Source organism: Pongo abelii, chromosome 1 (assembly GCF_028885655.2).
Source record: "Pongo abelii isolate AG06213 chromosome 1, NHGRI_mPonAbe1-v2.0_pri, whole genome shotgun sequence".
Lineage (NCBI taxonomy): Eukaryota > Metazoa > Chordata > Mammalia > Primates > Hominidae > Pongo > Pongo abelii.
In genome coordinates, this window is record NC_071985.2 from 132,429,759 (window position 1) to 132,448,728 (window position 18,970).

The following is an 18,970-nucleotide window of genomic DNA, read 5'->3' on the forward strand; positions in this document are numbered from 1 at the left end:
ATGACATTCTGAGGATTTTATTTTTATTGATGGGATCACCTTCATACATTTCCTATAAGATAAACTATCCCATAAAATCACTTTATTTCTATCCTATAATATACTGTACAGAATAGAATTAAACTAAAAACACTGTGGTTTGTCATAAAAAATATCAACATCCAATGAAATAATAGCATTATCAAGGAGATGCCACGAGTAAGAACATAGGTTTTTTTTAAAGCAACAGGATTGAGTAATACTTTCTCACAAAGATTTCACATATCACATAAAATTCAGGTTAAAACACTGATCATTAGAGAAATGCAAATCAAAACCACAATGAGATACCACCACACACCAGTAAGAATGGCTATTATCAAAAAGTTAAAAAATAACAGATGCTGGTGAGGTTGCGGAGAGAAAGGAACACTTATACACTGTTGGTGGGAATGTAAATTAGTTCAACCATTGTGGAAAGCAGTGTGGCAATTCCTCAAAGAGTGAGACACAGAATTACCATTCGTCCCAGCAATCCCATTACTGAGTATGTATCTTGAGGAATATAAATCATTCTACCATAAAGACACATACACACAAATGTTCATGTAGCACTATTCACAATAGCAAAGACAAGGAATCAACCTAAATGTCCATCAATGATAGATTGGATAAAGAAAATGTGGTACATATACACCATGGAATACTACTATGCCGCCATAAAAAAGAATGAGACCATGTCATTTATGGAACACGGATGGAGCCTCCCAAGCCTGCACATTGTGCACATGTACTCTAGAACTTAAAGTATAATAAAATATATATATAGATCTCTATATCTTTTGATAGCTCTCTCTGTATATACACATATATACAGAGAGAGAGAGAGAGTTAGGTTGAAAAGAATAAAAATCATGATAAAAAAAAAGAGAAGATTCAGCTCTGTCATAAATAGTGAGAAATTCAGATAAATGAAACACACAGGAAGGACAGGATATAAGGATGAAAGACTGAATCCCTGTCTCTCAAGAAGGGATTTCTAGTTTAGGATGAGAAAAGCAAACAAATGAAGTCCAATATTATAAACCCTATGATCAGGATTTGCACAGGACCTCACGAAAAGAGGCCCCTTGCACAATCTGAAGAAATCAAAAAGAAGTTCCCCAACATTCCAGAAGTATCTGGAAAGATGAGCAGGACTTACCCAGCTAAGAGTATTGCCAAGCAAAGAAAACAATCTGGGCTGGAAAAATAGTGATATCAAAGAAAACAGCATGTTTATGAACATGAATTGTTTAATTTGGCTGAAGCAGAGGCTATGAGAGATGGGCCCTGCATGTCATCCTAAGGAATTTAAATTTGATCCCAAAAATACAGGAAAGACCTTTTAAGGGTCTTTAGGAATAAAAAACAAAGTGAGAACAGAGGAGAAGGACATAAGAGGCTAGTTGAAAAAAATTCCAATTCCAAAAGAAGTTATAAAATGAAAATTCTGATGCTGCTGCCAACTTAAAGATGAAAATTACAAAGTGACAACTTTCACTTGCTTGGTTTGAAAGACGCAATCTGTCCCATCTCTGGAAAGGCTTGATTTGAACCTGAATATTAAAGATGAATAAGGTGTCAGAGCTGATTTGTGTGTTGCTAAGCAATGCTGTATGCAAGAGCTTCTTGAGAAAAAGCAGCACTTCACGCAAATTCCTTTTTATTGAAAATGCAAACCATGCTAGTTTTTATTGTGGTGTCTATTACTCCCTAAAAGCCTCATCTCAAACAAAAGAAGTAAAACATGTATTTTTAAGCATTTAGTATTTAAAAATCAAATCTTATGAAGCTAACACACCAGCTCAAAGCACATTCTCCAAGAATATAGTGCATTTTCTAAGACAGCATGAAATTTACTGACCCTCTGCTAATAGGGCATGTGCTTTAAAATGACAGGAAGAGATGTGTCTTGGTTTGAATAGAGGCTTAAGAAGTACAGCCAGTGCTGGGGTCCTTGTTTCCAGCCATGTGCTTGCCCCGGGTTAGTTGGGTTTAGGCTAGCCAGGCATGGGACATAAGAAAATAACTAAATAACTTGGCTTATTATGAGCCAAGTTACAGTTGATTCTGATCTAGAGCCTTCACAGGTCTTTTTTTACATCTGCTTTTAATATTCCTCTAATGAAATTCAAGTCAGTCACACTGTTATAGTGAATATTCCTAGTTCTGAGTCCAGAACACAATGGAAGCTGTTGTGCAGGCTTCTGTGTGTGGCTGACCTGTCCTCCTTCACTTCCCTAAGCCCAGCCTAATCCCATCTCCACACCAACTGAACTCTTTATCTTTATCCTTCTTCCATCCTGGACAATTTTCCCAAAAAACCCAACCCTGACCCCAAAGTCCATCCAAAGCCACTATTTGGTCACTTCAAATAGAAACATAACCCACTCTCTAGCTTGGCCTAGGCCTACTTTAGCCATGACTTGAGTACCAATCTGTTTTGTGTACCTTCTATTCCACCAGCCCAGAGCTATTATGGAAACAGAGACAGTTCCTGGCCTAAAGAAGTGGGCTAACAAAATGGTCTACCTTGCTATCAAAGGAAAACAGAAGGGAAGCAGTAACCAAGATGCAGGGGGTGGGAAGGCAATAGGTATTCAAGGAGTTCTTCAAATGCTGCGGTACAAGTGGAAGATTCACTAGGAAGATGTTTAGAGAATTTCTGAAAGTATAAGGGAAGGCAGTTAATTGTGAAACATACTAGAAAATGAAGCTAGAAGGAAAAAACTGAGGAAGGGAATTCTCCAAAAGATTCAACTAACTAAATCTAGCTTAGGTATAGAACCCTACAATCAGAAGCTAGATCATTGAAGTGTCATGCCAAAATGCAAACTTCATAACTAAGCCTAATATATTACTGCTTACTTTTTTACTGCTTACAATACTTTTTCCCCCATCTCTAACCCTTTTCATGTAGTTTTATTCAGAGCACACGAAACAAAACAAACAAAAACCATTCATGGTAAGGATACAGAGAAACTGGACCCCTCGTGCATTGTTGGTGGGAATGAAAAATGGCACAGCTGTTGAGGAAAACAGTTTTACAGTTCCTCAGAAAGTTAAACATAGAATTACCATATGATCCAGTAACTCTGCTTTTAGGTATATACCCAAAATCATTGAAACTAGGGATTCAAATAGATACTTGTGTACCAATGTTCATAATAGTTGCATTATTCGCAATAACCAAGAGGTAGAAATAACTCAAATGTCCATCAACAAATGAATGGATAAATAAAATGGGATATATACATACAATGGAATATTATTCAGCTATCAAAAAGAAATTCTGATACATGTTACAACATGGATGAACACTGAAAATATGCTAAGTAAAATAAGCCAGAAACAAAAGGACAAATATTGAATGATTCCATTTACATGAGGAATCTGCAACAGGCAAATTCATAATGTGAGAAAGTAGAATAGAGGTTTCCAGGGACTTGGGTAGGGGGTGGAGATAATGGGGATTTATTGTTCAATGGGTACAAAGTTTCGTTTGGAATGATGAAACAGTCTGGAAATAGTGGTGATGACTGCACAACATTGTGAACATATATAAAGTCACTGAATTATACATATAATAATGGTTAAAATTGTAAGGTTTATGTTATACATATTTTACCATAATAAAACATTAATTTAAAAAGTCAGTCTTCTATCTAGAGTAATAACTGGCATGAGTATTTAATAATAAATTTCTGATGCAACCACTGCCAAAGATTCTGATACATACTTAATTATCCTTAATACTTGAACCCATATTAGGATTTTATTTTTGCTTAGTCAGTAGTTCCAGTGTCAACTGGCAGTCAACAAATGGATCAGATAATGCAGCAGTAACTGTTGAAAAGAAAATCAGAAAATTCTATAATTGAGTGTTACTACGAAAATGTCATTTTCAGTAAATAGTGTAAACTCAAACCTATGCAGTATGCTTGTAATTCTAATAAAACACAGTATCTTGTTTTGTTAAATTCTGATTTTTATAGTATTTCGGATTATAATTTCTGTATTTTAGGAAACACAAAATTTTAAATCCTTAAAATAAATAATTAAAATTTTTTAGCCTATATTCCTTGACCTACTGCATGTATCTAAAAGAAAACCATAAAAGGAAATGGTACAGGTATGCAAAGGCACACAGAGTGAATATAACAGACTATGGAGACTCACAGAAGGTGGGGTCGGGGACAAGAGAGATTAAAAAACTACATATTGGGTACAATGTACACTACTCAGGTGATGGGTGCACTAAAATCTCGGAGTTCCTGCTATACAATTCATCCATGTAACCAATAACCACTTGTATCCCAAAAGCTACTGAAATTTAAAAAATAATAATAATTTTTTTTAAAAAAGGAAATGATAGAAGTCAATCTCAACTAAAACTCAAACCATTATTGTTAGACTTTTTCAAGCATTTTCCATTTTCTAAACAGATGTTTTTCATCTTATTTTTGCTAATTCCTGAAATAAAAAAGCAATGGTTTAACTATTAATTTCTGATCTAGCTCAGTCCAATTGTGAAACTTACCAATACTATTGGCACCAAATTAAGATGTAGCCTAAGTTGCTATTTACAGAGTAAGGATGAGCCAAACACCCTTGTTATTGAATGTGGTTCAGGGACCAGCAGCAGCACATCACCTGGGAGCCTGTTAGAAATGCAGACTCTCAGGTCTCACCTCAGACCTGCCGAATCAGAGACTGCACTGAACAAGATCCCCCAACGATTCCTAGGCATTTTCATGTTTGAGAAACACTGAAGACAATGGAAGGCTTGCAACAAAGTTAGAATTCTGGAAATATCCAACTCAGTAGAAGCTGATGAAAACATCTATTGTAATAAAGTAGAACAGGGGAATTTTTGATTTATGGATTTAAGAATGAAAAAGAGTTCAACCATAATATTGTGCTTCGTAAAGATAACCTCATTCAAAATGGAAGTTCTGCTTTACAGAGACAAAACTTCCTGCAAGAGCCAGATTTAGGCTTTATGTGAGTTCTCTCTGTCTCAGAAGGAAATGTAAAACAAAAACAATGCCATATTGAGCCCCATAAGTAAAGGATCTCTGTGAGCTGAAAATCCCTGTGGGAGCCCAACACTAGTCCCTCAATGATCCCTTTATAATGAATGAAAGCTTTAACAGATCATGATCCCCAAGGTCACAGATAGATCTATCTGTGATACAGGTTACCTATCACAGATAGATCTATCTATCTGTGATATAGGTTACCTGTATCACAGATAGATAACGATACCCAAGGTCAGGGGAACATTCACACAGTAAATGTTCAATAAATAGAATCAACCAAATTGTAAAAGCAGCCTGACTCCACCTTTATACTTCTAAAGGTTGTCTCTGAGGACGTTGAGTCCAGAGTTGGCTCAAAAACAAAAAGATGTATTTTTACATCATTTTAAGAACCCTGAGGATGTTTGATAGAAGACACATTTGGGATTCAGAATGGTATTTTTGGTTTAAGAACTTCAGTTTTAAATAGAAGAAAAACACCTGATGGTTGTTTTGCAAATAGAGAGCTTTATATCCTTTAAAAGTTTAAATATAAAATTTCAGACTGTAACAAAGGAGAGGTCAGCCAATACATAAATTTATCAACAACTCAAAAGGATGCTAATAAACATCTCTCTTACTGCCAGTGAATAAGAGGGCTGCTTGTTTAAGACATGGCAATCAAGCACCTGGACATATTTTGGTCCTCAAGGACTAGGAGGATGTGACAAACCAGCCTTTCTAAAGTCAGAGATTTGGAATTAACATTCTCTAAAAAGCACTGATTGACTTTTCACCTTTAAAAGAATACAATCACTTTAACTTGTTCAGTCATTTTTGACAGGTGAAAACCTAACAGAAAACGTTTTTACCCTCTTATTTCTTGCTTAATGAACACGTTACTTATTCATGCTTTTGCGTCATCATTGACTTCATACTCTTCGTCTCTCCGATCATTAGTTAGTCTTCAAAGCCCCGGTTTTTTGTTTTTTTTTTTCTTGAAATGTCCCTGGTACCCATCTCTAAATCTTCAGTCCAAATTCTATCCACTTTTGATAAGTCCTTGTCTCTCTGAGATGGATGATAATAGTCTCTTTTTTAGCCTCTCTGATTCCAATCTCCATCCACCCAATTCACCTTACATATTGTTGCAACCCAAGCTTCCTTAAATAACACTTAAGTCACACGACTCCTCTATATGCTCTTATTCATCATACTTTCTAATTTGGAGTATTTGGAATTAAATACTCCAAATTAGAAAGTATGATGAATAAGAGAAGTTCAGAATATGCATGTTCATCACTAGGATCTGCACCTCCTACTGTACATATTTGCTGTCTATACAAAACAGATGTATTAATTTCCTATGGGTATTGTAAAGCATTACCGTAAATGTGGTGGTTTAAAAGAACACAAATTTACTTTCTTACAGATCTGGAGTCGGAAGTCTGAAATCAGTTTCACTGAGCTAAAGCAGTGACAGTAGGCAGAGCTGGTTCCATATGGAGGCTTTGAGGAGATAATTTGTTTCCTTGCCTTTTTCAATTTACAGTGGCTGCCCATATTCCTTGGCTTATGGCTCCTCACTCCATCTTTAAAGTGCATCAGTCCAATCTCTGTTTCAGTCATCATATCGGCTTCTCCTCTAAATGGCTCCTCCTGGGTCCCTCTTCTAAGGATACTGTGATTATATTGGGCCTACCCAAATAATCCAGGATAATCTCCCCGCATCAACATCCTTAACTTAATCACTTCTGCAAAGTCCCTTTTTCCATATACAGTAACATTCACAGCTGGTTCACAGGGATTAAAATATGCCTGTATTTGGGGAGACATTATTCAGATTGCCACAGCAGATTTCATGCCAAAAATTATAGGCAGACTAATTACCTTAAAATATAAGGCAATAACACCATTTCTGGAAAATGAAGTAGATGTACTTTTCCCTATTCTTCCCATAAGTAAAATTTAAAATCCTATATATATTTAAAAAAAAAATAACAACACTCTGAAAAATAGAAAAGAAAAAGGCAGATTGGTTGGAACCTTGAGACTTAAGTAACAAAATGGTGGTGAGTTCCTCGAGTTTTCCTTTTGCCTTACATAGCCTAGTCTTAGGGCTGAAGAAGATAATGATTCAAAAATGCCAACAGAGCTGATTTTTTTTTTCCAACAGAGTCCCACCGTGTTGCCCAGGCTGGAGTGCAGTGGCGCAATCTCGGCTCACTGCAGCCTCCACCTCCAAGGTTCAATTGATTGCGTCAGCCTCCAAAGTAGCTGGGATTACAGGCACATGCCACCATGCCCAGTTAATTTTTGTATTTTTAGCAGAGACGGGGTTTCACCACATTGATCAGGCTGGTCTCAAACTCTTGACCTCATGCGATCTGCCCGCCTCAGCCTCCTAAAATGCTGGGATTACAGGCATGAGCCACCGTGCCCAGCCCAGAGCTGATATTTTTAAAGCCCAAAGAAAAGCCTGCTCTGTCTAGTCAAAGGAACACGAAAAGGGTATCCTAGTAGACAACAAAACATTTCAACAACTGCTCTTCTCCAGCCAAACTCCACAGGAAATAAACTGTGGCCCTAACCCTGCCAGCCAGCAAAGACTGAGAGGGGATCCTGGATTTCCATGCTGCCAGGCTACAGGTAGGCACCCCTATACCCTTTGTCAATCACTCACCACAGAAGTGTCAAAGAAGGCTAAATTGGGAGTCAGATAATGAGATCCCCCAATTTCAACCCCACTCCTTACTAAGGTAGTAATGGTGGAACCTGGAAGTCTACCTCAACCAGGCAGTGACCAGCAACCCTCCCCTGTCAGCTGGAGTGGTGTCACAGGAGGCCTAGTGGAGAGTGAAGACTTTCACCAACACCCTTCAGTAACAAGGTGACCCCTATCACAGTGTCAGTGCAGACCAGATGGGAAACTAGAACTCCCACCTCCACCCACCAGCAACAAGAAGCCCCTCAACCTTGGACATCAACAGAGGCTGAGTACAGAATCCAGATTCCTGCCTCCACCTGGTAGTAGCAATGTGGCAACCCCCTGCCCCCCAACCCAACTGCCACCACCTTCCCCTGCTGAAGCAGTGTAAGAAGCCAGATACAACAGAATGTTTTAGTAAGATCCAGAGTCTCACAACATACTAGGAAAATGTCCAGGTTAACATTTTCTCACATTGACAATGACTGAATGAAAAGAGATGATCGCTAAATGCCAACACCAAGATGACAGAGATGTTAGAAGAATTTGACAAAGATTTAAAAGTAGCCATGATAAAAATGCCCCAACAAACAATTACAAAGATACATGAAACAACTGACAAAATAGAAAGTTTCAGCAAACAAACAGATATAAAGAAAACCAAACAGAAGTTTAGAATAGCATATAGCCAACATGTAAAATTCAGTGAGTGGGTTAAATGGCAGAATGGAGAGATGAGAGAATTTGTAAAGGGGAATATAGAATAGTAGAAACTATCCAATCTGAATAACTAAGAGAAAATAAACTAAACATAAAATGATGAAGAGAGTCCCAGAGAGCTGTGGGACTACAACAAAAAACCTGGGACTACAACAAAAAACCTAACACTCATGTCAACAGAGTTCCAGAAGGAAAGGAAAAAGAGGACAGGGTTGAGAAAGCGCTTAAGTAAATAATAGCTGAAAACCTTCCAAATTTGACAAGACATAAACCTAAACATTCAAGAAGCTGAGTAAACCTCAAAAAAGGATAATTCCAATGAAATCCACACCTAGACACATTGCCAAAATACTGAAAACTACAAGCAAGCAGAAGGAAATAATAAATATAAAAACATGAACCAATGAAATTAAAAACAAAAATATAAGGAGAAAATTAATGAAACAAAGAGCTGATTCTTTGAAAAGATCAATAAAATTGTCCAACTTCTAGCGAGACTGACAAAGGGAAAAAAAATACACAAATTACTAACATCAGAAATGAAGCTAAGAAAATCACTACAGGCTCTGCAAACATAAAGGAATACTTTAAAAAAAAAAAAAAAACACTCTACAAACGTAAATTTGACAGTTTAGATGAAACGGACTAATTCCTCAAAAAACAAACTACCATAATTCACCCAATATGAAATGGATTATTTAAATAGCCTTATATCTATTAAGGAAATTGAATTCATAATTTTAAAAAGAAAACCCCAGGCCCAGATAATTTCACTGGAGAATTCTACCAAGCATTTTAAGAATTCACACCAGTTCTCACAACCTCTTCCAGGAAACAGAGAAGAACAATTCCCAATTCATTTCATGAAACTAGTATTATCCTGACACAAAACCCAGACAAAACAGAACAAAAAAAAGAAAACTACAAACCAATGTTACTTATAAATATGGACATAAAAATTTTTAACTAACAGAGTTCAGCAATATATAAAAAGAATTACACACCATGACCAAATGGTGTTTATTCCAGGGACATAAGCCTTCTTCAATATACAAAAAACAATCAATGTAATCTACCATATTAACAGTCTTAAGAAGAAAATCGTGTGATCATATCAATCAATGCCAAAAAACTATTTGACAAGATTCAACACTCATTCATGATAAGAACTCTCAGAAACACAGAAATAGAGGGGAACCGCCTCGACCTGATAAAGAACATCTATAGAAAACCTCAATTAACATACTTAATCCAGGTGAATGCCTGGATGCTTTCCTTCCAAGACTGGGAGCACAACAAGGATGTCTGCTCTTATCACTCTTACTCATCACAGCGCTGGAAATTTTAGCCTGTCCAACAAGGGAAGAAAAGGAAACACAAGGTATATAGATTAGAAAGAAAATAAAACTGTCCTATTTGTGGATGAAAAAGCAATCCCCAAGAATTTGCACATATATATACACACACACACACTCCCACACAAAACTCCTAGGTTTCAGGATACAAAATAAACAGAAAAATCAATTGTGGCCAGGCAGGATGGCTCACACCTGTAATCCCAGCACTTTGGGAGGCCGAGATGGGAGGATCACCTGAGGTCAGGAGTTCAAGACCAGCCTGGCCAACATGGTAAAACCCCATCTCTACTAAAAATACAAAAAATTAGCTGGGCGTGGTGGCACGTGCCTGTAATCCCAGCTATTTGGGAGGCTGAGGCAGGAGAATCACTTGAACCCTGGAGGCAGAGGTTGCAGTAAGCCGAGAACGTGCCATTGGACTCCAGCTTGGGCAAAAAGAGCGAAACGCCATCTCAAAAAAAAAAAAAAGAAAGAAAGAAAGAAAAAGAAAAATCAATTGTATTTCTACATACTAGCAATGAACACATGGACATAAATACCATTTATAATTGCTAAAAAAAAAAAAAAAAAGTACTTAGGTGTAAATTTAACAAAAAAGGACTTGCATCCAGAAAACTATGCAATGCTGATGAAAGAAATCAAAGAAGATCTAAATAAATGAAAAGACATATCATGTTTATGGATTAGAAGACTCAACAATAGTAAAGATGTCAATTCTCCTCAAATCGATATAGATTAACATACTTCTTATTAAAATCCCAGAAACATTATCTGTAGATTTAGACAGTCTTACTCTAAAATTTATATGAAAAGGAAAAGAAAGTGGAATTGCTAAGAATATTTTGTTAAAGAAGGAGAAAGTGGAAGGAATCACTCTTCCAATGTTAAAGCTCACTATATAGGTCCAGTAATCAAGAGAGTGTGGTATTGAAGAAGGAGACACATAGGTCAATGGAACAGAATAGAGAACAAAGAAATAGATCAACACAAATATATCCAAATGATTTTTGATGCTGCTATAGAAAAAATTCAGTGGAGAAACTGAATTTTCAACAAAAATGGTACTGAAGCAACTGGGCATGCATAGGCCAAAAATAAAGAAGCTTGACCTAAGTCTCACACGTTATGAAATAAACAAAAACCTCAAAATCCATCACAGACTTAAATGTGAATGTAAAACTATAAACTTTTTAGAAAAAAAAATATGAGAAATCATTGAGTCTAGGGCTAAACTAAGAGTCTTAGACAATATCAAAAAGAAAAAAGTGATATAAGGGATTTCACCAAAATTTAAAACTTTTATTCTGTAAAAGACCCTATTAAGAGGATGAAAAGGCAAGTTATAGACTGAAAAAAAACTTGAAAAACATTTACCAGACAAAGGACTAGTATCTAGAATATACAAAGATTGACCTTAGTCATCAAGAAAAAGCAAATTAAAACTATAAAGCAAGTTACCACTTTAAAAAATCTAATGGCTTAAATTTAAGAGACTGACAAACCACTGCTGATGAGAACATAAACAGGCATATCTACTTTGGAAACTGTTTAATAATTCTAACTCTGAATGCACACATACCCAACTGTTCCACTCACAGGTATATGTCCAACAGACAGGTGTACCAAAAGATAAGAAATAGCTAATGAGGTTGAATCGCTTTTCGTATGTTTATTGGCCATTTGTACATTCTCTTCTATGAAATATCTTTTCGTGTTTCTTACACATTTTTTATCAGATTGTCTTTTTATTGTTAATGTGTAGGAGTCTAAGTATTCTGGGTACAAGTACAGTGCCCATTATTATGTGATGCAAAAATATTCTCCTACTCTCGTGGTTTTCATTTTCACTCTCTTAATAGTGTCTTTGATGAAGAGAAATTTACAATTTCAACTCAGTTATAGGTAATGCTTTCTGTGTACCACTCAAGATATCTTTGTTAACTTCAAAGTATGAATACATTATTTTATGTTATCTTCCAGAAGCTTCACTGATTTTTCTGTCACATTTGAATCAACAACTCATCAGGACTTCCTTTAAAAAATAGGTTGTGAGACAGAAGCCAAGGTTCTTTTTTTTCCCCATACAGATATCCAGTTGACCCAGCAGAATTTACTAAAAAGACCTTTTCCTGTTGCTCTAACATGTCACCTTTACCATAAATCAAGTGTCTGTATATTTTTGAATTTGTTTCTGCACTTTATATTCTATTCTATTGGTTAATTTGTCTGTCTTGACACCAATACCTCAACATCATAATTGTTGCAATTTTAAAATGAATCCATATCTGGGAGTGTAAATCCTCCAGCTTTGATTTTATTCAAGATAATCTTTATCTTTTCACTTATTTATATCTTCTTTAATTTCTCTCAATAAAAAAATTTCTCTGGTTTTCTGTGTAGAGATATTGCATATCTCTAACCTGAAGTTACCAGATACATTGTAAATGGTATAATTTTTTAGGTTTTATTTTCTTATTGTTTAAGTCTAGTATATGGAATTACAACTGATTGTGCTCCTGTGTAAACACAACCCAAGATAAGATACAGAACATTTCCAACACTCTAGAAAGTTCCATCATGCTTTTTTTGGGGGTCAGTTTTCCCTGACACAGCTCAGAAGCAATTGCTTTCTGATTTCTATCACCACAGAATGGTTTTGCTTGTTCTTGAGCTTTATCTATACAGCATGTATTATTTTGTGTCTGGCTTTTTTTTTCCTCTTACAATAATATGATATTCATCTATGTTGAGTATATCAGTAATTCATTCTTTTTTATTGCCGGTTAGTATTTCATTTTATGAACATATTATGATATATTCACTCATAAATTGTTGATAGACATTTGGATGATTTCTAATTTTGGGCCATTATGAATAAAGCAACTGTGAATATTCTTGTACGAGTCTTTGTGGACAAATGTTTTCATTTCCCTTATTTAAATACCTAGGAATGAAATCATTAGGTCATAGAGTTAAATATAGATTAACGTTATGAGAAACGGCCAAACAATTATACACCAATTGGTTAACACATGAGAGTTCCAGTTGCTCCATATCTTTGCCAGCATTTTGTAGTAAAACTTCTTTTTTGTTTGCCATTTTGGTTGACATAAAATAGTATCTCATTGTGGTTTCAATTTCTATTTTCCTGATGGCTAATGATGTTGGACATCTTTTCATATACATATATTACCTTCTGTGAGATATCTGGCCAAGGCTTTTGCCCATTCAAAAATTAATTTTTAAAATTGCTTATTTATACTTGTTAATATATGTGTACAAGTCTTTTGTCAGATACATATACTGTGTGTCTTTTAATTAGCAGAATTTTAAAATTTTGCTAAAATTTTTGAAAATTGACTCTGTATCCTGCAATCTTACTGATTTCACTCTTTAGTTCTAAGTTTTTTTTTTCTTTTTTTTTCATTGCACTGGTTAAGATTTCCAGTATAATATTAGAAGTAGTGAGAGTAGACACCCTTGTTTTGTTCCTGATCTTACAGGAAAAGCATCACCATTAAATATAATTTTAGCTATAGAGTTTTCACAGATTATTTTTATCTGAATGAGGAAATTTCCTTCTATTTCTAGTTTATTGAAAGTTTCTATTAAAAATGAGTACTAAACTTTGTCAAATTTTTGTACATCTATTGGGATAATCATATAATTTTTTCTACTTTTTGTGTTAATTTGGTGAATTATATTGATTTTCTAATATTGAGCCATGATGGTCATGACGTACTATCTTTTTTATACAGCTGGATTTGATATGCAATGTTTCTTTAGGAACTCTGTGTTTATGATCATGAGGAATATTCACCACCTGTATATCATTTTGGAGGACTTTCTGTTCAAATCATTTACTCATTTTATATTAAGTTGTTTTCTTGAGTTTTGAGAGTTCTTTATATACAGCTTAAGTATCTATAAATTTAAAAGCCTTTCTTCAGCCTAGAGTGCCTTTGCCTCATAACTCTAATTTCTTCTCTTACTATTTTGAGATATGGCAGAGAGAAAGAGTATAATAGAGAGGTTGGAAGGAGTATGCAGCCATGAAACATGAGGGCTGTGTTATCTGACACCCTGAGAAAGCTAGGTGACCTTGACTGGTAGAATTCTCTGCTATATTCTCACCTTGCGAGCTGTACTTAGCAGAATGCCTGGGGCAATAGGTATAGCGATATCTATTAAATGACAAGCAATAATTTTAAGACATTGATTAAATGGCTTGAAGAACTAGGCTTAGGAGTATTTGGTTTTTTAACCCTAAGACCATTTCTTCAACTTCAGTAATTAGTATAATGAGAACCTGGCAGATACATGGCACAAAGCTCCAGGCTACAGGCACATAAAATACAAAACAGAGAAACAGAGGAAGACAATGAGAATCTGATCAAGAATAAAGCTCCAAAATAACAGAATTATCTTATTTGTACCTCACAGGTAAAAAGAGAGAAATCCCTGTCTTTGTAATGATCCTGTCCTTGCATATTTTTTCTAATGCAATCATTATACATCTGCATCATTCTTTTAAGCTAAAGTATAACCGCTCATTTTTCAGCACTTCTTAATCAGTTATTACCTCTAGGATTGGCAACTAAAGTAAGTAATTCCTCAGCAGGCTCAAATCCTCTTAATCATTTCAGATGCTAAGAGTTTACTTATGGCATCTTCCTATGAAATTCATGATCATTTCTTTACGAATTCACACAAGATCATGATCATTAAAACTGGAAAGGAATAATTATATTTAAATTGGAAAGAAATAATTATACGGAAAAGAATGCTATTCAAAAGAGAGCCATCAGCCGGGCACAGTGGCTCACACCCGTAATCCCTGCACTTTGGGAAGTCAAGGTGGGAGGATTGCTTGAGCCCAGGAGTTCAAAACCAGCCTGGGCAACATAGTGAGGCCCCCGTCTCTACAAAAAATAAAAAAATAAAATTAAAATAAAATAGAGTCAACCCAGCATAAAAAGAAAAAAAAATGAAATTTCAGTAAAAGATATCACTAATAGATAGTATTTTAGAGCTGGACCTAGATCAACCAGTACTAACTTCATCTTCTCGTTTTATTAATGAGTACATTAAGATACGTTCTAACATTCTAAGAAGAAAGGATTGTGTCCTACAGGTTAAATCTCTCTCTCTTGGGCTGAGGCTGGACAAAAAGTTAATGAATGAATGGCTATGGGAATAAATGAATGAGTGAATACATAAGTATTCTTCTAAATAATGGTCATAAAGCTAGTTAGTGGCAGAGCCAGAACTAAAACTCAGTTCTCCTCCTTTTTTATTCTGTGGTAACTTCTTGGGTATATTCATAAGTTGTATCTACATTAGCAGTTTAGTTAGTTGTCAGGAGACCAGCAATCTTACCAAAATCACTGAGTGACCTTAATTGTGGTTTTTTTTCCCATTATGCTTTAAGACATGCAAACAAAAGAAAAGAATGAAAAGTGCCAAGTGGGATGTCATAAGAAAATTGCACTGTAGCCAGATCACACATAGAAAATGACAGAAAAAGGGTAGGCAGAGATGGCTCTGTGATTTTCTTCTCACTCTCACCTGATCTAAGAGATATAAAAGGTACAAAGTTAGACTGCATTAGCTGTCAAATCAACAATATTCTATTAGAGGCACACACTTCTCTTAACAATGCAGCCATTTTATAACCACAAGCTGACATGGTCCACAACCAGGGGAACAAGAGGGCGAAAGGATCAAGAACAGGATATAATGTGACAATGGGGACAATATACTTACTCTTCCAGGAAGTGCTGCTGGGGTCCTATAATAGAGCCTGGCCGGCATATTCTAATCCAAGCAATTATTTCAGCGTGTGTAAACCTGTAGTGTTTCATTACATAACAGGCTATCAATGTCCCTGTTCTTCCAAGACCAGCTGTAAGAGAATGAAACACAATAAGAAATATAAAGTCTAGCAAATGCTCCCACAAAAACACTGAAATAAAACCTTGCCCAGAAACTGCTCTGCATTCAATTGTGATATTATCAACAGCTAATAAACATAACTGCTATCACGTAAAACTCAATTTTTCTTTAAACAATGAAAAGGGCAAAATGAAGCTGCCATAGATTTGGGGGCGAGAAGGTGATGTGATAAAAAGCAAATGGCTCTGGCAGCAGCATTACTGGCTGGAGTGGAAAAGCCAGAGATGGACGCAAGAGAGATGAGATGGAAGGCTGGGGCAGGGAAGCAAGGGTGGCTGGGGGGTTGGGATGAGGGTGGAAAGGGATGAGGGTGAGCAACTTCAACAAAGAGGTAAAGCTGAATTAGAAATCCATTAGGACTGGGTCACAGGGAAAGTTATAGGTAAGTGACATTTCTGACCTAGAAAACTGGTACAATGTTGACTTCATCCATGAAAACATTTAGTTAGAAAAAGAAAGAAAAAAAATTGTGTGCATGTGCGTGTGTGTGTGTGTGTGTGCGTGTGTAAAACAAAACAAAGTAGGGGAACATTGATAGTTTCATTTTTTAAATGTTCAAGAATCTTCTGCTTTTGAGGGGACCTTTTGTCAGCTTTCCCTGATCAAACAATAAAGGTAGTCTTCTCTTATCTCCCAGTACTTGGGAGCACACAGCATTTCAGCAAATCTAAAACTACAGTCCTGTAGTATGTAAGTTCCACTAACAAAGAAAAAATTAAACTATGACATGCCATCAATTTTAAGATCCATTCTAATTTCAGAAATGTTAAAATATGAAAAATGTATGTCTTTAAATCAGTGTTCCTCAACCTTTTTTACATTATTGTTCCTTCCAGGAGCCTCTTTAGATATTTTATTCCTAATCAGTCCCCATGAAATTTCACTGTCACAGATAGACTGCATATCTGTTTATGTAAATCTGTGCTTTATACAAAAAAAAAAAAGTTTTTCCTCCCACCAAAACAATAATTTTGTGTCTACAGATGTCTGACATTTCCTTCCCATTAACCCCTCCTTTTTTTTTTTTGAGACCGAGTTTCGCTGCTGTTGCCCAGGCTGGAATGCAATGGTGCGATCTTGGCTCATCACAACCTCCGCCTCCCAGGTTCAAGCGATTCTCCTGCCTCAGCCTCCCGAGTAGCTGGGATTACAGGTATGCACCACCACGCCCGGCTAATTTTGTATTTTTAGCAGAGACAGGGTTTCTCCATGTTGGTCAGTCTGGTCTCGAACTCCTGACTGCAGGTGATCTGCCCTCCTCGGCCTCCCACAGTGCTAGGATTACAGGTGTGAGCCATCATTCCCAGCTAACCCTTCCTTTTTAAGAAGTATTCATACTCTGTTTCATTAGATGAGGTGTGTGTGTGTGTTCTGTTTTAATCTGAAGGAACTCTTGCCCCAGATCAAACATCAATGTTCTTTAGAAGAGTGAGGTTTAATTTTGGTCTCAGTGGGGCTCTCCCTTTGTGATTAAGATTTCTGAGTAATTTGCCTTCTATTTCACCCAGTGCCTATCATTGTTAATTCCCTAGATGCCTGGCAAGACTATAGGCAACCATATAGATAAAACACAGGTGACATCCTGGAGCAGAAGCCAGAGCCCAGTGAGTTTCCAGAGTTCTTCCTTCAAGTCACCAATTTGGGTGTCTATCTGGAGAGAAAAGGGCCTTCCTTATGGAGACAACACTCTCTCTCACTGCTCCCCACTGTGCAAAGACCTGGATGGCTCCCTCACTTAGGCTCCTGTTCACACTCACAACCAAAAAGGAGGTGCAGGAAATTTTCCAATTTCTCTGAAACTAAAGCAGCTTCCCCCTTTTAAAAAAGAGTCTATAATTTTGATCTATAAAAAGAACGTACTTAGCACTCAATAGTTAGGAGCTCTTACCACAACTGAACTGAATAGGAACATTTCACTAAGTTTCTATAAAAACTTTAACAAAATTTTTTAAGCATTTGTAATTAAAGGGCTCCCTGGCACAGCATGACAAGATGTTGAAAAGTGTTCTATTTATACCAAGTCAAACACCAATTGCTTTATAGTTCCAGGCATTTTCTGAAAGCCCTATAGAACATCAATAATCACATACTGGAATATCACAATGTTGCTGTATTTTAGATTATTATTTGTGGTAGAGAATTTCAAGAATTCATAGCCATCTCTTTTATCAACCACAAAGTGAAATGCAGATATTGAAATGTAATCCCCAGCAAATTGGTTTCGAGTTTATCGCGTATAAAATACTTTATGTTGAGGCATGACATATTCATTCCCTTTTCAGTAGCTACCAAAGTTCATTTGACATAGGATAAGATTCTTTCTCCTTCCTTCTTTTAGTTCAATTAAAAGACTAAGTGCTGCTTGAATTCCCAGAAAATTAAGCTGACTTAATTAGGGCAGATGTCAAAATAATTAACAAGCCTATAGTAGATAAGTATGCTGTGAAAAGCAATACAGCTGTAATTAAACCAAAGGTGTAATCCTTATAAAAGAATCCTATATGTGTGTGCAAGTGGAAGAAAATGAAATAGCAATCTCAAAAAGACATTACCACATGTAAATGCGACCATCCTATACAAGAACTGACTTCAATGTTAAAGGTTCTGATTTAATATAAAAACATCTACAATACAGACTGAGTACAGTGGCTCACACCTGTAATCCCAGCACTTTGGGAGGCCAAGGCAGGTGGATCACCTAGGTCAGGAGTTCAAGACCAGCCTGGCCAACATGGCAGAACCCCATCTCTACTAAAAATATAAAAAATTAGCCAGGAGTGGTGGCAGGCACCTGTAATCCCAGATACTTGGGAGGCTGAGGCAGGAGAATTGATTGAACCCGGGAGGCGGAGGCTGCAGTGAGCCGAGATCGCGCCATTGCACTCCAGTCTGGGTGACGGAGCAAGACTCTTTGTCTCAAAAAAAAAAAAAGGAAAGAAAAGAAATCTGCAATATAAAATAAATACATATATTTTTTAAAAGGCAAACATTCACAGGTCAAGGATATAGAGAAAATATCTGTAATAAGAATGTTTAAGACCAGAGAGTTTTCTTTGCACAAGGTCTCTCAGATGAGAAATACTATCAAGAAACACACTGAGTTTTAATGAAAGCTTTGCAGTTCATCTCCTTTGAATTTGTCAATCCAAGATATGGATGGCTAATCCACAGATAAACTCTATGACGTA

At 36.2% G+C, this 18,970-nt stretch overlaps 1 protein-coding gene across 5 annotated transcripts in view; it reads right to left on the reverse strand.

Moving 5' to 3' along the window:
* The window catches only part of CDC14A (cell division cycle 14A), a 176,132-nt gene that overhangs the window by 37,626 nt on the left and 119,536 nt on the right, over positions 1–18,970 (reverse strand). For all 5 annotated transcript variants that reach the window (XM_024237529.3, XM_024237536.3, XM_054530709.2 and 2 more), the window contains exon 10: positions 15,594–15,732. In XM_024237529.3, the coding sequence (XP_024093297.1) occupies positions 15,594–15,732 (139 nt within the window). The remainder of the gene's footprint in view (positions 1–15,593; positions 15,733–18,970) is intronic.